At 42.3% G+C, this 21,109-nt stretch overlaps 1 protein-coding gene across 1 annotated transcript in view; it reads left to right on the top strand.

The window, feature by feature from the left end:
* dip2a (disco-interacting protein 2 homolog A) overlaps positions 1 to 18,601 on the top strand; it is a 71,558-nt gene extending 52,957 nt beyond the window's left edge. Inside the window, exons 8-39 of the mRNA XM_061089098.1 lie at positions 464 to 583; positions 2,212 to 2,409; positions 2,540 to 2,631; positions 2,962 to 3,072; positions 4,144 to 4,267; positions 4,361 to 4,470; positions 4,605 to 4,707; positions 5,182 to 5,246; positions 5,546 to 5,639; positions 6,104 to 6,223; positions 6,342 to 6,456; positions 7,036 to 7,175; positions 7,953 to 8,089; positions 9,134 to 9,214; positions 9,683 to 9,810; positions 9,973 to 10,087; positions 10,600 to 10,801; positions 10,980 to 11,089; positions 11,412 to 11,492; positions 12,148 to 12,265; positions 12,478 to 12,599; positions 12,712 to 12,823; positions 13,354 to 13,463; positions 13,722 to 13,852; positions 13,973 to 14,141; positions 14,285 to 14,455; positions 15,712 to 15,773; positions 16,030 to 16,087; positions 16,299 to 16,373; positions 17,201 to 17,375; positions 17,529 to 17,652; positions 17,781 to 18,601. Coding sequence (XP_060945081.1) covers positions 464 to 583; positions 2,212 to 2,409; positions 2,540 to 2,631; positions 2,962 to 3,072; positions 4,144 to 4,267; positions 4,361 to 4,470; positions 4,605 to 4,707; positions 5,182 to 5,246; positions 5,546 to 5,639; positions 6,104 to 6,223; positions 6,342 to 6,456; positions 7,036 to 7,175; positions 7,953 to 8,089; positions 9,134 to 9,214; positions 9,683 to 9,810; positions 9,973 to 10,087; positions 10,600 to 10,801; positions 10,980 to 11,089; positions 11,412 to 11,492; positions 12,148 to 12,265; positions 12,478 to 12,599; positions 12,712 to 12,823; positions 13,354 to 13,463; positions 13,722 to 13,852; positions 13,973 to 14,141; positions 14,285 to 14,455; positions 15,712 to 15,773; positions 16,030 to 16,087; positions 16,299 to 16,373; positions 17,201 to 17,375; positions 17,529 to 17,652; positions 17,781 to 18,033 — 3,926 coding nt within the window. The 3' untranslated portion in view covers positions 18,034 to 18,601. The remainder of the gene's footprint in view (positions 1 to 463; positions 584 to 2,211; positions 2,410 to 2,539; positions 2,632 to 2,961; positions 3,073 to 4,143; positions 4,268 to 4,360; positions 4,471 to 4,604; positions 4,708 to 5,181; positions 5,247 to 5,545; positions 5,640 to 6,103; positions 6,224 to 6,341; positions 6,457 to 7,035; positions 7,176 to 7,952; positions 8,090 to 9,133; positions 9,215 to 9,682; positions 9,811 to 9,972; positions 10,088 to 10,599; positions 10,802 to 10,979; positions 11,090 to 11,411; positions 11,493 to 12,147; positions 12,266 to 12,477; positions 12,600 to 12,711; positions 12,824 to 13,353; positions 13,464 to 13,721; positions 13,853 to 13,972; positions 14,142 to 14,284; positions 14,456 to 15,711; positions 15,774 to 16,029; positions 16,088 to 16,298; positions 16,374 to 17,200; positions 17,376 to 17,528; positions 17,653 to 17,780) is intronic.
* Positions 18,602 to 21,109: the final 2,508 nt, after the last annotated feature.

The following is a 21,109-nucleotide window of genomic DNA, read 5'->3' as shown; positions in this document are numbered from 1 at the left end:
TCACTTAATATAGGGAGGACATCTTTTGTTGCTAGGCAGCAGGCAGAGCTGCTCTTGGTTTCTGTATTTATTCTGCCTTTGAGGAAAAGGCCCCGAGTCATTCTCAAGCGTGTCTTGTGACCTTTGACCTCCAGGTAGCTATAGACCTCATCCACTGCCTTGTTGTCTGGCCACAGTGTGCGTGACGGCTGGTTTGTCCTCGCAACAATAACATACTCAACTTTTCTCTGTTCTTCTCTTATCTGTCCTCCCCTCTGCCATGTCTCCTTCTTACATCTTCACTCTTTCAATTTGTTCATCTACATGTCTTTCTCTACTGTGTCCCCTCCCCCCCACACACCTGATTCATGCATCATATCCACCGTGATATTTTTTTTTTCCATGACTGTATTTCTCTCCCTAACTTTGTCTTGCCATGTTTATTTCCCCAACCTTTTTCACCCCCTCCGATATCATTGTATAGGGGTTCCAGTCAACAGTCGCGTCTCCTCTAAGATCCAGCAGCTGCTCAACACACTGAAGAGACCAAAGCGACCGCCACTGCGAGAGTTCTTTGTGGATGACTTTGAGGACCTTATGGACGGTAAACTGGCTTGAAAATACTAACATTGGCTTCATCAAATCAATAAATCGTGAAAAAAAAATATTCCTCTTCCTTTGGTGTGCCAAGCATATTGATCGGAGCCTTCAGTCGGTTAATGTTGAATTTTACGCTAACACACAGAGCGAACCATCAGCTGACAAGACAAGTTTTCCTGTGTCATTTTTGGTTATTTATGATACTAGTTCAATGCCAGTTCTAAACCTGTCTGTTCTGAATGGGCTGTTAGCTTGGCCTGTGGTGAGGCTGTTTTCTTTCTGAAACTGTAAAAGTGACCAATAATTTATTGGATTCTGTTTTTTGCATAAAAGTCGATGTTTGTTGTTGTTTGTGTTCTTGGGTCTGTCGGACATAAATCTTCAGAACCAACTACAAAACTTATCAAAACAAAAGCTCACAAACAAAATTAACATTGTGCTTTTAGTTTGTAGATAAATTGCTTAAGAGGAAGGGATTCTATGAATGTTGCTGCAGTGACAGAGATCAGCCCCATGAATATCAATGTCAGTCCGATTTGGTGAAATAATAAAATTATCCAAATTATCTGGTGGAGAAGACATTATTGCCATTGTCTCCAGTTGCCGTCCATTGCTGTAGTTTATTTGAGGATGTAGAAGAAGACATGTTCAGCTCAGTCCGCAGACTGAAGGCATTGACTGCAAGGGGCTTGTCGCCTGTTTATCCACAAATAATACATTTGGAACATATGTCGCGTGAACAAAATCGACAGTGCACTTCCTCGGGCTTCCTGTGAGATGAACATTTAGCAAGATATGCGCTCCACATACAGACATTTGTTGAATTAGTTGGTCGATTCTTGTTGCAGCTGATATAAAAATGTCATGTTGACCTCCCCACACCCACCAAATCAACAGGCGATGTACGCTTTTAGATCACTGGTTGTTATTTTGGCTCTTGTTGGAGAGGAGACCACCAGGTGTGCAAATGGAGTGGTCATACTGGGTGCACACACACACACACAAGCATCAGACCAACCCTGTCTAACCATTTCCTCCGTTCCAACCGGCCCCTCATGGGTTTTGGGTGGTACTCTGCCAGGCTGAATAAACACAAAAAAAGTAAAAACAGCAAGAATAGTAATACATCAGCAGGTAATTGTAAAGCCTCCCTGACTCCGGCCCTGAAGCTGTGGCGAGCCTCAGTGGTCTGTGTGGTGGGGGCAGAAAAACACACGAAGCTGAAAAGGAAGCAGGGCCGAACGCTATCTGTTCCTGATCGAGGCATTTTACTTGGCAGGGATCCTTCTTGCCAGCTCAGTTTAACTGAATTCCAGTTCAGGAGGGTTTGAGGAGACAGTAGTGACAGAGATGGGAGTTGAATCAAAGAGCAAGTACGGTGCTTGAAGAGTTACCTGTAATGAGCCGTAGCTCCAGGTTTCTCAGGAATTGGTATTTTAGGCAAATGAGACCGATATGGCCAGAAGACAGCTCACCTTTAGTCCCCCAACTTTCCCTCTTCTATCGCTCACATCTCATTGTCTTTCAGTCCCACACTTCCTTTATCACCATGCCTTCCTTTAAGAGAGACGAACAGTTGTCCTCTGAAATCACCCGTAGACTTATGTTCTATATTCTTCTTTGTGTATTTAGTTCAGCAGCCAGACCCAGACCAGCCAAAGCCTGAAGGCCAGCAGATGAGTCCCCTTGAAGGAGAACCGCTCGGCGTGGTCACCAACTGGCCTCCTTCATTGCCAGCAGCTTTACAGCGGTGGGGTACGACTCAGCCCAAGAGTCCATGTCTGACAGCACTAGACAATGCTGGTAAACCCGTCTACACACTCACCTACGGTAGGTGTCAAACTGCGGATGATTGATCCAGAATTAAAATATATCACCTCTCGTTACTTCTGTCAGACTGAGTTTGTGTTTGCATGTTGATCTGAGTGGTCGTAATGACACTGTGTCTTCACCTCTGTAGGTAAACTGTGGACCCGCAGTCACAAACTGGCGTATACTCTCCTTAACAAGCTGAGCACCAGAAATGAGCCTTTGCTCATGCCTGGAGACAGAGTAAGTTGTGATATAAAACATTTATTTTGTTGTTGTTGTGTTATTTGTTGTTTAGTTAAGTGTTCAATACAAGTGTAAAAAAAATTGAGCAAGTACAGTAGTAAACAAACATCAATTTTCTCAATGACTAGTACCAGGAGTGAGAAAAGGTTAAAGTTTTAATACGTTTCCATGTATTCAATCTGTATTTACAAACACAATGTGCTACACATCATTAAATTTGCTTACATGCTGTATCTTGACTTAAAACAGCTACTTGATAGCCGGATAACACTATACAGTAAATCAATGTATAAATATATGACAAATTGCATGTGTGGTACCCTGTAGGTTGCACTTGTGTTCCCCAACAACGACCCAGTGATGTTCATTGTGGCCTTCTATGGCTGTCTGCTGGCAGAGCTGGTACCTGTGCCTATCGAAGTGCCGCTGACCAGAAAGGTAAAGGCAAAAACAAAATACTGTCTCGTGGGAATATTTGTTCAGAGCAACTCCACCAGTAAAGAACAGTAGTGCCCCCTGCTGGACATTTAAACCCTAAATGATTGAAGAAGAGTCATGACACAGACAGATAGTCATGTTGTTTATTCGTATGTGTCTGAACATCTGTTTGTCACAAAGAATGTCAAGTTTTTGTCATTTGTTGCATGACTTTCTAACGATGGCAGCGTTATCTTCTAAATATTCTACTTACAAAGTGGTTTGATGCACTGCAGTGTATAGCACATCCATCAGCTCCAACCACACAGACTCATCCACATTAGTTACACAGGCTGAATATTAATGCCTGTTCTTGATTGCCCTTTGTAAGCATGCTGCTGGCAGACGCTGCGCTGTAATTAATGAGATTTGAGTGGAGGTGAAATGATGTGTAATTCCAGTCAAAATATTAGATCACAGGCCAACTGTTCTCTGGAGGAGTCAGAACCTCATTCACCCACTCAGAACACCCTTCTTTCTTTCTTGATTTATTTCTTCTATTTATTTCTTGTTTTCTATCTTTCTTTCTTGTTTTCTTTCTCTCTTCCATTCTTTCTTTCTTACTTGCTTTCTTTCTTGTGTTCTTCCTTCTAAATGTATTAATTTCTTGATTTTTCTCTGATACTGCCTTCTTTTCTTCTTTTCTTTCTGTTTGTTTTTCTTTCTTGTTTTCTTCTATTTCTTCTTTTCTTTGTTTCTTCCTTCCTCCCTCCCGCCCTCCCTTCCTTCCTTCCTTCCATCCATCCATCAATCCATCACACTATGTTTTTTTTCCTCAGAATAACCCTTGCTATAAGCTATTTTGCCCATCCACTCAAAGAGCGGGATCCTGGGTTTAGTTCCAACTACGATCAGTCTTTGATGCTCAGCAGTGTAGTTTTTAATGGTGATCGTCCGTCACCTGCTTTTCCACTGCTGCTCATTCCCTCGCTGCAACATTTCTCAAATCTTTTCTGAATTGTGTTGTTGATCATTGTACAACACTTGCCTCTGTTTGTGAACTTCTGGTCTTCATGCTCCTTGCTCCCCCAGGATGCAGGGAGTCAACAGATCGGCTTTCTGTTGGGCAGCTGCGGCGTCACGTTGGCACTGACCACCGACGCTTGTCAGAAAGGCTTGCCCAAAGCACAAACTGGGGAGGTAGCAACGTTCAAAGGTACTGTCTGCGTACAACATTTTTATTTTGATATTTATTTTAACAGTATGTCTGTATAGTGTCTTGACTTGAACTGGTTTCATGTCTCTGCAGGCTGGCCGCGGTTACTGTGGTTTGTGACAGATGGGAAGCACGTTGTGAAGCCTCCGAAAGATTGGCATCCTCCATTACGTGAAGCCAGTAATGACATAGCCTACATAGAGGTAAGTGTAATTTCACTGATGTTACCGATAAAACTAAGATATTGTCATTGTTTTTTAATTTTCATGTGTTTTTTTGTATTTTTGAGCAATCATTGAATTGTCTTTGCTTGTTTTTCTGTGTTTCTTGCATCCAGTACAAAACCAGCAAGGAAGGAAGCACCATGGGGATCACAGTGTCCCACTCAGCCATGTTGGCTCACTGTCACTCCCTCACTCAGGCCTGTGGCTATACTGAAGGTGAGGAGGACACTGTGCTTCTCCATCATTTATCTATTCCTCTGCCATGTTGAAACACACCCAGTTGGTGATGTTAGTACATGCTAAAGAGAGAGAGAGACAATAAGACCAGCTTCTGTAATAATTAAAATTAGGGTAATTACAATCTAGTTTTGATTAACACAGCCGCTCTGTGTGTTGTGTGTCTGCATTAGACCTGAGTCAGGTTAAAGAGAAAGTAAACTACCTCCTTCACTCCAGCGTCCCACTTTAGCTCCTAATAACTTCTTACTGCACCAGTAGCCCAGAGAGACACCGCCAGCCCCCAGGTCTGATTCTGAAATTTAGCCGGGGGATTTCGCTCAAGCCAGTGCAGTCACAGTCATGGTTTATATTAAAATTGTGTGTGTCATACAATGATGAGGTTAGATTAAATGTCTAAAACTTTTCTTTCTCCCAATAACCTTGGCAAAAATCCCCTTTTTTGATTTTCAGCTGAGACCATAACCAACGTCCTGGACTTCAAGAGGGAAGCAGGATTATGGCATGGAGTTCTCACTGTGAGTGATCTTTAACCCTGTGGTAAAACCAACAGGATGGTTGTGCAATTACAAATATACAAATACATTCTCATTTGCCAGACTGACCTTTTTCTCCTATGAGGGCTTTATCTGTAAGTAAATACATTCACCCTATCGATGGACAGAAACATCTTGTGTAATAACTCAAGAGGTTGAGACCTGTAACAAAAATACCATATAATCAACTCAAGTTTGCCGTGGAATTTCAAATTGTTCATACATGACCTGCTGTTACACATTAAATTGACACATTTCCAATTATCTTGTTTTCATGGCAGAGCGTCATGAATAGGATGCACGTGATCAGCATCCCTTACTCCCTGATGAAAGTCAACCCGCTATCCTGGATTCTGAAGGTTCACACGTACAAAGGTAAGACTCAGTCCACTTTGGCATTTGTTACTCTGCCAGTATGGAATTTTTTCCTGTCTTCATTCAAGAGCGTGGTCTTTCAGATTGAGAGACGGATTCATTGATTTCACATTCTGGAGCAGGATTCAGTGCAGGATCAATCTTGCTTATCTTTCCAACAATCTTTCTTATTGCAGTTTTGATTCTCACTGTACACTTGACTACGGTGGACAGATTAAAGCAATCGTTTGCTGGACTAGTTGATTTGTCGTTGATTTGTATGAGCCCTGTGTGGGTCGAGGACTTGAGGCCTGAAGCCCTGAACACAATTCAACAACATCTCTCCGTTGCCAACAGGTGACTCGGCAACTGACTCAGACCGTGCTGCTATTTGCTAGCAAGATTTTGTGGTCTGTGATTGGCTGTCAAGCGTTGCGGCCGAGGTGTTGATTGGAAACTTTGGTTTGTTTTTGTCCCCTGTACAGCGCGGGTAGCAGTGGTGAAATCGAGGGACATGCACTGGTCTCTGCTCGCTCAGAGGGACCAGAGGGACATCAGCCTGAGTTCACTGCGCATGTTGATCGTAGCCGACGGAGCCAACCCCTGTGAGTTCACCTATAGAATCTCCTTTGATTAAAAAAAACCTTATTAAACACCCTGCAGCTACAAGAATTCATTACTGACACACTTTGTGTCTGCTTCTAAATCTGTGTGTCACCACAGGGTCGATATCCTCCTGCGATGCCTTCCTCAATGTGTTCCAGGCACGTGGGCTGCGACCTGAGGTGATCTGTCCATGTGCCAGCTCCTCGGAAGCCATGACTGTCGCCATCCGCAGGTGAGGGGCCGTTACTGCGTCTTATTAGAACAAAGCAAACCTGCTACGGCTTTGCATTACCGTGCTGTTATATCACACTGCGTCTGCAGCATCAGCTGGATCCTGCAGGGAGAGGAGAGAGAGATTTGTGTGTCTTAATCACAGAGATGACCTTTTTGATTTGACTGCTTTCTGCTGATCACAGCGCTCGGTTATGGAGGAAGGCTTGACGAAGACAGACAGACTAAAAAACTAAAGCTTCAAATAGAGACGTTGGTGCTATTTTTAAAATGAGAAATACCTTGTTTTCAGCTACGAGTCTAGAAAGTTTGTAATTAGAGTCTGATTCTCACAGATTCACATCATATCTGTCTCATCTTTCAGGTGTTTGTATTTATGTAATGACTATGCACTGAGGCATTGAAAGGAAGGCTATTAAAAACATTGTTTGATGATCTAAGACAGAAACTGGTATCAAAACCATAGAAGCTACGTTTGTGTTTTGGCAGAGGAAATAAAGAGGAATAAGTGACGGTGTTGTTTTCTGGCTGCTGACAATGTGTGTGTGTGTGTATGTGTAATAATGTGTGTGTCCTGTAGACCTCCAGAAATGGGTGTTCCTCCCCCGGGGAAGGCGGTGCTGTCTATGGGTGGGCTGAGTCACAGTGTGATCCGCGTGGACACAGAGGAGAAACTCTCTGTCCTCACAGTGCAGGATGTGGGACAGGTCATGCCTGGAGGTACAGTGCACTGTGCTGCTTATGAACAGTTTTCTGCCTATAAGAGCAAAACAGACTGATGATGAAGAGAAATTGTGAAATACAGAATTTGTTTAATTAATACCACAGGAAAAAGTGCATAATCTTAAAAAACAAAACAAAATTCCTTATGTACTGTTAAATCCAGAGTTCTTCTGAGTGTTATGTGAAGACAGATGCTGTTGTGGTCAATTGAGATTTTTTCATAATTATGCTTCAGCTCTCTTTTCTTATTCTGTGTTTACATCATGGTTTTTATGACAACACATGAGGCTCTTGAGGACCATTAAAAACAAAATTACAAAGCGAACAAAAATCTAAATCAAACATAACTAGAATGGCACTCAGAAGAGCCAATACCCCAGCAAAGGTCTTTAAATTCAATCAAGCCGCACCAAATTACAACACCCATAGATATCAGTTCCTTAAGTATGTCAGATTTCTTTTCTGGGAAATCTGTGAAAATGTCCAAAATCTGGATCCTTCACTTTTTCCAAATCTGCACCAAAAGTTACTGATTTCATGGAACTTTCATGGAAATCTCTTTAGTAGTTTTTGTGTAATCCTACGGTCAAACAGCAGATGGACAGGCGTGAAAACATAACCATCTTGGCATAAGTAATTTATTGTAAATAGAACATGACCCAAGATGAAACTCTTCAAATGGAATGGGTCAATCACTTTAGAAGCCTGCACTACTGTAAATGATATTTCATTGTTCTCAAGTGGATTTCTCCTGTCATCGTTGTGCGTCTCCAGCTCTTGTTTGTGTGGTGCGGGTGGAGGGGACACCTTATCTCTGTCACACCGATGAGGTTGGAGAGATCTGCCTGAGCTCAGGTACCACCGGTGTAGCTTACTACGGCCTCCCAGGGATGACCAAGAACATCTTTGAGGTGAGTCTTTTATTTCTGAAAACGGACAGGGACATAGCAGTCCCTTAAAAAGTCTGAAACTGTCTTAAATTCAAACGGGATGGGTCCTAATATTTCACATCCCTGAGAGAATTTCTCTACTTGTGTCAGACTGAAGAAAAACGATTAGTTCTGGTATTCGCTGCATTGTTACTCTGTTTCTGGTTAAGTTGAAATTAAATAAACTAGTGCCTTTCTAGCCAGCCTCCTGATTAGTTTATGGACATGGGGAAATGCAAGTTTAGCGACAAATGGCTTGAGAGTGACGAGTATTTATGTTGGGTAAACCAGTGTCTGGAAGTGCTTATTAAGCAAACTACAAATCTTTCAAAGTTGGGAAAATGGCAATCAAGGCGCTGGAGACTAACGGACATAAATGAATTTACATAGAACAAGTATATTGTCACTTTTGGTGTGTTTTTCTATCACAAGTATGATCTTAAATTTAATTTCAAATCTTTAATTCAACTTGTTTATAGCTGACAGAGTATGATGTTGATCTCTCTAAATCAGGGGTGTCCAAACTACGGCCCGCGGGCCATCTGCGGCCCGCCATCCATTTTAAATTGGCCCGCCTCAAAAAAAAAAAAAATATATATATATTTTTTTTTTTTTTTTTTTTTAAACTAACAATTTATTAGCACTTAAATTGCACTTACTTATAGCACACTTATTGTAGTTTTGCTCTATTTTTGAAGAATTTGTACTTTCTTGATTCTTGTTGTTCTGGGTTTGTACCCTCGGGTACCCTTGAATGCACTTAATATAAGTAGCTTTGGATAAAAGCGTCAGCTAAATGTAATGTAATGGACTATGGCCCACTGTATTGTACTTCTCAGATAACACCGTTACGCCCCCCCCGCCCTGAGCGACGCGATTGTCAACAGTCCGCCCCAGGGCAGGGGGGCGTGGCGGCGTGAGTGGCCCAGACCTTCGTATTTTTTTCTGTATGTGGCCCACGGGATAAAAAGTTTGGACAGCCCTGCTCTAAATATTTCATCCATACACGTGTATTTCCTGTTGCAGACCATCCCGGTCACATCTTCTGGGATTCCCGTCAGCGACAGACCCTTCACCAGGACATCACTGCTGGGCTTTGTGGGACCAGTAAGTTCCACATCATCACTTTGCAGTCTGTTAACCTCCCTTTACTTAAACGTCTGTCTCATATACAGATATTAAATGACATGTCTGCTTAAAAGAACAACACGATATTTGACATAAAACATTGATATTTTCTCTGATTGTACATATTTAGCTGCAATGAAAACGGTCAGTTAAATCTGATCAGCTGGTCTGTTTATTCAGAAAAGACTAAAAAGAGAGAAATCCTGTTTTATATCACTGATCTGAGAGGATCCCTCATAAGCTTATATCATAAAGGACAACAATCGGGGGGTGACTTTTTCACACATGGTTTTTATTCCTGAGCTGAAAACAGAGACATGACAGCTCAAGTATATAAAGAGGTTGATGATCATTTGCAAATCTTCAGTTTAGTTTTCAATTTCCAACAAACCCTTATCTCTCATTTGGTAATTAACCTAATTGTTTTGACTTTGTGTTCATCACCAGGACAGCCTTGTGTTTGTCGTGGGCAAGATGGAAGGGCTGATGGTGGTCAGCGGGCGGAGACACAACGCCGACGACGTGGTCGCCACCGCTCTGGCAGTGGAGCCCATGAAGTTTGTGTACAGGGGCAGGTAAACAAAGAAGGAGCCTGAAAAAGCTGCCACTTGTCTACACATCTGTCTTATCTGCTGTGTTGTCTCTACTGACATAGTAAAGGATGAAAATAACTTAGAAGCTTGATTGAATGAGTACAGCCAGGCTCTAACTGTGTTGTGTTGCACTGTGTGTTTCAGGATAGCAGTGTTTTCTGTGTCTGTGCTGCATGATGAAAGGATAGTTGTTGTGGCTGAGCAAAGGCCGGACGCCTCCGAAGAGGACAGCTTCCAGTGGATGAGCCGTGTCCTTCAGGTACTGACTGAGCCCTGTCTTCTTCTCATGTTATCGCTCTCTAGCATGTATTTAAACAACTATACGTGTGGTTTTGAAAGTTTTCTTTTAGTAGGTGCAACCTAGATTTTATTACCTCAGTCATGTTTTTGTCTGTGTTTGTGTGTTGTTATTTAGCAGCGTCATACAAAAACTACTGGACTGATTACCCTGAAAGTTAGATGATATGGGTCAGGAAAGAAACATTGCAGTGCATATTGAAGGGGCAGATCCAGGATATTTTTTTCACTTTCTTTAACATTGCTTGATAAAGTTTATTTTTTTACATTTTCACCATTTGTGCTTCCAACTGTAAAGAAATGTGCTTTATAAGTAAAGCTTCGCTTGCTATTAGTGTCAGTTAAGCACAGTTTTTCCTTAAGATCAGCTCCTAAAAATACATGTTTTTAATGTGTAAAATTTTAAATATTTTTTTTTTTAACAACTTTGCTGATCTCAAGTTCTCCTCTGTTTCCGTGTGTGTCTGTTTCCAGGCAATAGACAGCATCCACCAGGTGGGGGTGTACTGCCTGGCTCTGGTGCCGGCCAACACGCTCCCAAAGGCCCCCCTGGGTGGGATCCACATCTCTGAGACCAAACAGCGTTTCTTGGAGGGCGCCTTGCACCCCTGCAACGTCCTCATGTGCCCTCACACTTGTGTGACCAACCTGCCTAAGCCGAGACAAAAACAGCCAGGTAGCCCACCAGACGTCCCAGCATGCATCGGGTTTCGGAACAAATGCAGCGCAAAGACTTGTTTAGTTATTTTCTTCGTTTTGGTATTTTCTTGTGTTTATTTTTGTGTTAACATGCATTTTGGTTGTAACCTCAGTGACATGTATGGTGACACTGGTTGTTTGCCTATGCTTCCTAGAAGTTGGTCCTGCTTCTATGATAGTGGGAAACCTGGTAGCAGGCAAGAGGATCGCACAAGCCTGTGGGAGAGACGTGGCACAACTGGAGGACAATGACCAGGCACGTAAGGTAGTCATCCCCATTTCACCCTCTCATCACCTCCACACATCCACTACAGACACGGGTACGGTTACATAACGGAGGGTGTGGAATCTGAAACACAAAAAGAGGACGTGGGCTTGAATGAACGCAGTTTTGTGTAAATCAGATTCTTCCTCTATTATTGATACTGTTTTCACCTTCACATGAACTATACCCCAGTAAAACCCATCATGCATTAGACATACACCACGTGCCACCATACACCAACATTTCAACACCGTTTCTTTAATGACTTATTCTTGTCTCACTTTGATTCCTCTGTTTTTAAACCTGTATCTCTCTCCTACAGTTCCTTTACATACAGGATGTGCTACAGTGGAGAGCTCAAGCCACTCCAGACCATCCTCTGTTCCTCGTTCTCAATGCTAAGGTAGCTTTGTTTTATTCACCATCTCTTAACCACAAATTAAATTAAGAAGTGGATACAGATACAATTTACTACCTCAATAAATGATAGTTCATCTTGCAATGACGACATGCTTATGTTGTGATATAATGAATTTCAGTTTAGAAACAGTTTGTAGATGAAACGGCCAATTCAAGATTCAAAACTTTATTGTCCAATAATCCAAGCATAAATGGAAATTATATGATAGACAAAAGAATACAACACAGTACATGAGAAGTCACAATACATTACCAGGAACAACATTTCAGAAGGATGCAAAATACTGTGGAAGGAGTGGTAAAATTGACCAATTAAGTACAAGTTCACCTGTGGCAATTAAAAACGAAATATTAGATTTTAAATATGAAGTGTTGTGTACCTGCTCAACTTAATGAGTCCTCAAATTCCCTGTTTGTTGCTATTGATTTCTGCTGTCACACTTTATCATTTGTTTTTCTTAATTTTTTAGGGGAAATGCTTTGGCTGAATGGCAGAAAACATAGCTCTTAAATTTAAATCATCACAGATTGCAAGAATCTTTAATTTGCAGAATCTCTGTTATATCTGTAGAAATTAAAGAAACATGCAAAAGAGTAGATAAGTACAACTAGTTCTTATGTTTTGTTTTGCTTTTCAGGGCACGGTGGCGAGTACAGCTTCCTGTCTGCAACTGCACAAGCGGGCAGAGCGGGTGGCCGTAGCTTTGATGGGACGCCTAAACACTGGAGACCATGTGGCGCTCGTCTACCCGCCAGGTAAGAGGTGCTACTGCTACTTTGCAGCTTGTCCTTTAATTCCTGTCCTCCGGAGCACAGTATTATCTGTCTATCTGTTGCAGTTACACACCAAGAAAGATCCTTGGCTCTTGATCAATTACCTATAATTAGGGTAAAGTTAATTATACTGCTAATCTGTTGTGAAATAATACAAGATGTAAAAATGCAAAACTATAAACATTTATTTGCAGGAATTGACCTGATTGCTACTTTTTACGGCTGCCTGTACGCCGGCTGTGTGCCAGTCACCGTCAGACCCCCGCACCCCCAGAACCTGGCCACCACCCTGCCCACTGTCAAGATGATTGTTGAGGTAACACAGAGTCCACCGACCTCCCACCGCAGTTATTGCAATCATTGAACAGTTAAAGTGATTTATACATTGTGAAAGTATTTATACTGTAGTGTGTGTGTGTTTGTTAAAGGTCAGTAAGTCGGTGTGCATCCTGACAACACAAGCAATAATGAAGTTGCTGAAATCCAAAGAGGCTGCTGCTGCCGTGGACGTCAAGAGCTGGCCCATGGTGCTGGACACGGGTGAGTTGTGTAGCTCAGGCTCGGGAGAAGCAGTCACAAGTCGATTCCTCCAGCACATTGTCCCTCTCTGGAAGAAAAATGTACAGTAATCAGAGAGTAGGTAGTGATCAATTTACAAGTTTGGAGCCACAAATATAGTTTTTCTTTCTTTCTGCAGAATAGCCAGACTGAATTGCCAAATCGTCCAAGCCACCTGCGTGTCCCTATGCTAGCGCCTCTTATTTGTGACGTTTTGGCAAAGAAGTGGCACAAATTATCAAGGCAGTGCATTTTCCCTTGTTAGCAAACAAACTTCAACTTCTTTTTTTAAAAAAAAAAAAAAAAAAAAACCTTGTCTGGAGGAGCCGATGGAATGTATAGTGTGTGCAGTCAGGTCGGGTCAGACGATCGGACTGTACAGTGTGAGCTTTGGCTTTCCACCTCAGATTATTCACTGGTCAAATTTAACAACAACATTTACAGAGTGGCACAGTGTAGAAAAGGTGGAGAAAAAATTAAATGCAATGAAAAACTCTCTGTTCGTTTCCCAGATGACCTCCCCAGGAAGAAGAGTCCCCAGATGTACAAGCCCCCAACCCCAGAGATGTTAGCTTACCTGGACTTCAGTGTGTCCACAACAGGCATTCTGGCCGGGGTCAAGGTACGTTGTTCAGTAGTCTCCAGATATTACCAGCTTCCACATACTCCTGTTAACACAACATGGCTTTTACCTTCTGCTCAGAGATCATGAAAACAATTGTTAGTGTCAAGATCAGCACATTTAAGTCAAAAGTCTTCAAGACATCTACTCACTTCTGACGTGTCCATGTGTGAAACAGCTCCTGATGTTGTTTTAACTAAGAATTTTAGTGTAATGATTCATCATTTATGCGTCTGTGTGACATATCCTCTCTTTTAGATGTCCCATGCAGCCACCAGTGCCTTGTGTCGCTCCATCAAGCTGCAGTGTGAGCTCTACCCGTCCCGGCAGATCGCCATCTGCCTGGACCCTTACTGCGGCCTTGGCTTTGCACTCTGGTGTCTCTGCAGGTAAAACCAGCTCCTCTGATCAAATTAATTATGGCAAAGTCCGAATGAGTTTATAGCTTTAGAGCCTGGGTTAATGGCTGTCCCAAACTTTTCTTCCCGTGTGTTGTGTCTGTGTTTTAGCGTGTACTCGGGCCACCAGTCGATCCTGGTCCCCCCTCTGGAGCTAGAGAGCAACGCGTCTCTGTGGCTCGCTGCAGTCAGTCAGTACAAAGTGCGAGTCACCTTCTGCTCATATTCGGTGATGGAGATGTGCACCAAAGGCCTGGGCTCACAGACAGAAGCACTACGGGTCAGTTTGTCTAATGAACGGTCACTAGGGAGGCAGCAAATCGCAGCATTTTCTTCCACGAAATTTAAGGGTTTTTACTTTAACGGGTTATTTTTCCAATAATGTCTGTTGTTTATTGATATAAACAATTTTTGTGTCTCCAGTTGCGCAATGTGAACCTGTCTTGCGTGCGGACGTGCATGGTGGTAGCAGAGGAGCGGCCCCGCATCGCACTTACTCAGTCCTTCTCGAAGATCTTCAAAGACTTGGGGCTTTCGCCACGTGCCGTCAGCACCACGTTTGGCTGCAGGGTGAACGTGGCGATCTGTTTGCAGGTAAGGAGCTGTGGCTGGACGAAGAGGAAGAGGAGGAGGAGGAGGAGAGGAGGGAATTAGGAGCAGAGGGGAAGGAGAGGTCAAGAGTTCATGATTATGAATGTTAAAGTGCCAAAACCTATTTAACAATTCAAATGAACCTTACAAGAAATTAGTGAGAGACGCAGGATCGTGTGTCAAAGTACAAATAATTGAAAAGAAGCAGTTTATCCAGCAAAAATAATAATGAAGAATAATTTAAAGTGAATATTTAGATTTTCGACCTTTCGACTTTATCCATTTTTGAGGCCCCGCAGACGGAGGATTTTTGAACGATGCTGCCCCTCAGTACCGCCCCTTGTTTTCTCTCTCCTACTTTGGCTCCTTGGCTCCTTTGGATTTTTGTGTATGCAACTGTGTGTTTTGGTGTGTTGTCTTGTGTGTGCATGTGTGTCTATGTATATAAATATATCTTTATTTATCTGTCCTGCCCTGTCCTGTCAGCCCAATAGGTTAGGAAAACTGGCTGAGCAGGTACTGTGGGATATAAGAGTGGCAGTTTGCTCATCACACTACAACTGAGTCTGTGTGTGTGTGTGTGTGTGTGTGTGTGTGTGTGTGTGTGTTTGTTGTTTATCTTGCATGACGTTTGAACATGCTTACCCTTTATTCAGTGATGTTTTTCCAGACAAGCTTAAGCTTCATGCTGTTACAGTACATTATACCATGAGCATCGTGAGCGGCACTGTGATGTATTCACTTTGAGAAGATTTGTAAATTGAGGAGTGCTACGTTATGTAGACAAAAAAATGTTGATCTCCGAACCCAAATTTTCCAAGTTCCAACAAAGCTGCTGGAACCTCTGCTTGGCTTGATATGCTCTGGCTAAACTCTGGCAAAGGAGCGATGGAAAACAAAGTGTGTTGTTTCAAAGCTCACAGAGTTAATGATGACAAATCCCACCAAATTATTTAGTTACAATTCTAAGTTTTGGACAAATGATGCTCAGTTCAAACGTTTCGGATATTTTTTATTACAGAAGCTTTTCCCCCATTACAGCAAGTGAATTAAAATCTGCCAGTCCTTGCCGTGTCTGTGTCTACATGGTTGAGTTGTGCCGAGGCCTTATCTCTTGTAGCCTGGCTGATTGGCTTCTGGCTGCCCCCCCCCAGCTTTGTGGACAGTTGTGTCATAACTTCACCTTCCCTCCACTCAGACAGCACACAGCATCAATGTCAACGGGGTATGTCACTGACTCAAGTCATGTTGTTTTCCAGGGCACAGCTGGACCAGACCCCACCACTGTCTACGTGGACATGAGAGCTCTACGTCACGACAGGTGGGGACGCCAATGTCATTACAAGAGCTGTTTTTGGATGCTTTTAGATGTTTTCTTGAATATATATATATATGAATGCATACTTAATTATTATTAGTTGTTTTTTTGTGTGTATTTGTTGGGCTTTCGCCTTTAATGGACAGAGTAAGCTTGTGAAAGGGGGATAGAGAGAGAGTGGGGGCCTTGCCTCGTTGGGGCAGCAGCTCTACCAGGTGAGCTATACTTTGTCTCATTTTGACCTTTCAATCTTCCTCAGGGTTCGCCTTGTGGAGAGAGGGTCACCACACAGCCTGCCACTGATGGAGTCTGGGAAGGTACGGTGTCGTGTGAAGCACTAAATTACTATTGACAGCAGTCATCCATGTCTTGTTTGTTTGTTCTATACGTTTGTATAAATTGTTAAATATATAAATAAACACTGAAGTATAAAAAAAATACTATAAACAGCTTTGACTTTTTACTGCAAAAGATTTGCTGTCTTAAAACAAATCAGTCAGTTTGACACATGTCTGTCTGCTGTTGTAGATCCTTCCAGGAGTGAAAGTGATCATTGCAAACACCGAGACTAAAGGACCCTTGGGAGACTCTCATCTCGGAGAGGTAAGTCATGATGTAATCTGATGAGCAGCAGACTTAGTTCTACGTCACCTGTTCCGCTTCTGATGCAAAGTCAGTGTGTCAACCTCAGAGTCCAAACGATTTTTGGGGACCGATACTGATATGAGACAGCAAAACAGTTCTGATAAATTGTCCGATATTCTTATTTTAAAAAAGAAAGGCTTAATGTTTTACAGTTTAACCATAAAGTTTATTATATAAAATAAGAAAACATCCAAATATATTGAACTTGAAATAAGAAAATATACTTTATTTTTAACTAATATGAAAGGTCATATCGGCTTATTTTTCTGTGCCCAAACGGTAAATCAGTCAGGCTGTAGTTATAAACCTGGGTCATTGTCCTTATATAAATCTGGAATAAAACATATGAAGACTGATATTGCACTGGTTGGCATTTTACACATTTTATTCATAAAGAAAAAAGGTTTCATTTGTAGAAATCACAAACACACCCACACACACAGAAATCAGTGTGTTACGACAGTGGGCTCATATCTGATCCAACGTCTATCTCTTTAACCAGATCAGTTTAATTTGTATTTCCAATGACGACCACTAAACATGTTTATTCTCTTTATTGTAAATATTTACTCACTGGTAACTTTATTACATAATCTATAAAATCTAATGCAAACTGATCTGCCATTAAGTCCACTCTCTGTGGAACTGTAACCTTCAGCTTTAGTTGTTGTTTAAAACGTGAAGCGATAATTTGCAAAGTATTTCTGAAACATTGAGCGAGAGGTTGGTGGACGTGTGCGATCATCTCAAAATCAGCGTTTATTCACTGTGTCTGTGTGTGGTAGGTGTGGGTGAGCGGTCCTCACAACGCCACAGGCTACTACACAGTTTACGGGGAGGAGGCGCTGCACGCCGACCACTTCAACACCAAGCTCAGCTTCGGGGACACTCAGACGGTCTGGGCGAGGACAGGTTACCTGGGCTTCCTGCGCCGCACCGAGCTGACCGATGCCAGCGGAGGTGAGAGTCAGCAGAGTGTTGCTCTATTGCTCTATTGTTGCTTTTTCTTGTTATCACAGAAAAATAAAGAAATCTTTTCAATATTATCATTGCCTAAAAATGTATTTATTAGATTTAAATTGACATCTGTGTGTGTGTGTGTGTGTGTGTCAGAGCGCCATGACGCCCTCTACGTGGTGGGCTCTCTCGATGAAACTCTTGAGCTGAGGGGAATGAGGTATCACCCCATCGACATTGAGACCTCCGTTATCCGTTCTCATAAGAGCATAGCTGAATGGTGAGAAACTTGCTTCATTTACAAATCGTATTCAACATGATTCCTGACCTCTAACCTCTTCTATTTTTAAATTTCCTGCCATATATATATTTTGTAACCTTTTTGCATCCACCTCCTCCTCCCTCCAGCGCTGTGTTTACCTGGACCAACCTCCTGGTGGTGGTGGTGGAGCTGGAGGGATCCGAGCAGGAGGCCCTGGACCTGGTGGCTCTGGTCACCAACGTCGTCCTGGAGGAGCACTACCTCATTGTAGGGGTGGTGGTGGTGGTCGACCCCGGGGTCATCCCCATCAACTCCAGAGGGGAGAAGCAGCGCATGCACCTCAGAGACGGATTCCTGGCCGACCAGCTGGACCCCATATACGTGGCTTACAACATGTGAGCTGTCCTGCTGAAGGTCCTGGTTCCTGTTGAAAGAGAGCACACTGCCCTCTTCTGTCGCAGAGGGGAAATACAGTATGAAAGAAAGCAGCAAGACGGAGAAAGATTCCCAAACTAATGTCGGTTTCTCCCTGTAATTTGTTATTTTATTTGCCTCAACAAATAATGTTTTCAAGGGCATTCTTGTTTCTTTAAAGTAAGTTTTATATGTTTGACAGAACGTCTAACACAGGACCCCATATAGAGGAGCAACAGGAGGTTAAAGGTTTAATACTACACTGTGCCATTAACTTATTTTTTACTTTGTCAGTCCCAACAATAACGACTGTGAGTTTTGGTCTGTCAAACACTTGTGCCATAGAACAGGACCGACGCAGGCAACCGAACCAGTAACCTGTTTAAAACGAGCTCTCACACCTTGAACGTCCACTGGTCAGAATGGTTTTCGTAGAGAAACTCCGGCACCAGCACGGAAGGGCAGCTCTCCAGGTTACGGCTGCACCCCCACGTGATCCCTGATTCTCGTGATCCAGCTCAGTTCAGTTCCATGTTGTTGCGTTGGCAAAGAAGCACACAGCAGTAATAATGGGGGGGGGGGGTCAGTTAGTGTTATGTGTTGCTCATTCCAGCTGTAACGCTTTTGTTTTTGTAAAACAAGAAGTTTCGGAATATTCTCGTGGTTTGACGAAATCTTGTTCTTTTCTCAAACGGATAACGTGTAATATAGTTCCTGTTTTATCTGAACGAAATGCAATATGAGTGATGAGGAAGGTTGTGGCTTTGAATGACTGCGGACAGTGAGCGCCAATCTTACGACGTCCCGATACGGAGAGGAATAGAATCGCTGCTTGCTGTTAGCAGCGCCAAATGATACGAATTAAGCCTTAAGTGTTTTTTTTCCCATGCCTCTTCCAGTCCCAGCGTCTGTGCGACTTCATTTAGTGAAGTTCATCAGCTGGTGGAGAGGAAAGGAATATGCAGAAGGAAGTTGGTGTGGTAAATCCTGCTCTTGTTGCACCTACACTCATCTTGATGGCCAAGATGAATATACTTGACCCTAACATCGACCATTACAGACACACAAGTACTCCATAAGTGTTTTAACTAATGTCTGTCCCTATGATTAGTCGATTTGAATGTGTTTTATAGCGAAAGACTGGAAGAAATTGTTGTGGGTTTGTTGCCCGCCTGTCCCAGCCTCATTTCAGGATGCATAAGGTTGAGTGGAGGATGAAAAGTGTTTTGAGCTGCATGTAAAGTATGAGGCGAGTGTTGTGACATCTCATTGCATAAAGGTTTGCGTCATTGTGTGTTGCTTCTTTTTTCTACGTGCACATCCCTTCAGAAACGGGCCCCAGCCTGCTGTAAGTATGTACAGGTTTTGTGTAAATTATTAATAGATGGAGACGACAGGGACGCAAAAATACTGAATCTGATAGGACGTGAACTTGAAATTTGAAATGGATCCTCGTGTGTGGACAATGGGAAAGAGACTCTTTTTTTTTTAAATGTGAAAGAACAGTGGGAACTTCCAGGACGGGACAGAGCACACATCGAGCACAAGGAGAAGAGAGTTCTGCTCTGTGGACCGTGAGATGTCACTCCCTCCCTCGCAGAGTTCTGTTGTTAACATATGGAAAGATACAGTTGTCTGATATATAGTTAGTTGTCATTATTTTCATAACATGATTTCCTAATGAATAAAAAAGTGCTTTTAACTTGAAATGTGTGTCATCACTGAGCCTCCAGGTATCCTGTCCAATAACTATATTTTAGTTTATTTTGGTTCAGTCCTGTGGCAGATTGGACCACCACCACCCTGGTTGAAGGTGGGCAGAGTGAAATTGGACAGTGTTAGCAGACTTCATAAACATCTTCTTATGCTTTGGCAATTTTAACATTGGGTTCACTGACGTTTCTTGTTTAAGATTGGCCTGCAGGTGACAGTAATTTAATATTAAGTTTGATTATCAGCAGTGCTTATAGGTTCAATGTGCAGAAGTTAATGGCGTCTAGTGGTGATGTTGCAGCTGAATGCCCCTCACCTCACCCTCCCCTTCAAACCAAGAGAGAGAACCTGTTGAAGTCTTCAGTTGACATAAAAACTCAAAAGCTGTTAAGTTGGTCCAGTCTGGGCTACTGTAAAAAGCCTGGCGGCCTCCGTAGAGATGACCCACTCCTGATTTAAATATAGTTCATCAGAACTACAAACACTAGTGGAAAATTATTTTATATAACATTTCTTCCAATAGAAATCACTGAAATGTTTGGCTGGAAACACCAAAGTTATCCACGTGTTTTCAATAAGGGGCTTTCTGCAGAAAGGATCAACACAGGGAGTCACAAGGTTCTCAGAGTGAAGATGGAGAACAGTCAAATACAAGGACCTTATATAGGAGGACAAGGCTGTTTGCCTGAGCCAGTTCAGACTGGTTCTGTAGGCGTAGTTTAAGGAACTAAAGCACAGGAATAAACGATTTTGCATACATTTCCATTGGGTTCTTTGGACAGTCAATACGTAATGGAAAGGCCAACAGGTTTCAGGTCATGGAGTCTTAGACAGTGTTTTGCAATAATGGTTAGGAGTGATACCATAAGATTGTGGGCCTTTAGGCATTCAATACATTTGGGTTATCAAAATAAAATATAAAACATTAATATTTAAAATATTAATATTAAATCATAACTAAATAACGGGGAACCACCCTTCACAGAAGGGAAAAGATAGCCAATTTATTGATTAAGATCAGTCTCATTTAGATCTAGTTCAATTAGAAGTATCAATATTTATTATTAAAGATTATATTATGAACAGTGAAGGTTCTTGACAGTGTAGAGGTTGGCAAATTTCACTTATGCAACATTAATGGAGGAACATTTGTGAAAGAAGACATTTATTGTGAATATAATAAAGTATAAAACACAAATTACTAACAGAGTACGAACTAAACAAAGATGTGTGTGTGAGTGTGTGTATGTAAATTAGGGTGCTTTCAAAATGGTTGTTGACCAAAAGTTCACACCTTCTTCAGCATGCTTTCAAAATGGTGGTTGACCCCCTAAGATAGCAGCCCCCC

Source organism: Limanda limanda, chromosome 16 (genome assembly GCF_963576545.1).
Source record: "Limanda limanda chromosome 16, fLimLim1.1, whole genome shotgun sequence".
Taxonomy (NCBI): Eukaryota; Metazoa; Chordata; class Actinopteri; order Pleuronectiformes; family Pleuronectidae; genus Limanda; species Limanda limanda.
Note: the sequence above shows the minus strand (reverse complement) of the source record. Positions and strands in the feature narration are given on the sequence as shown.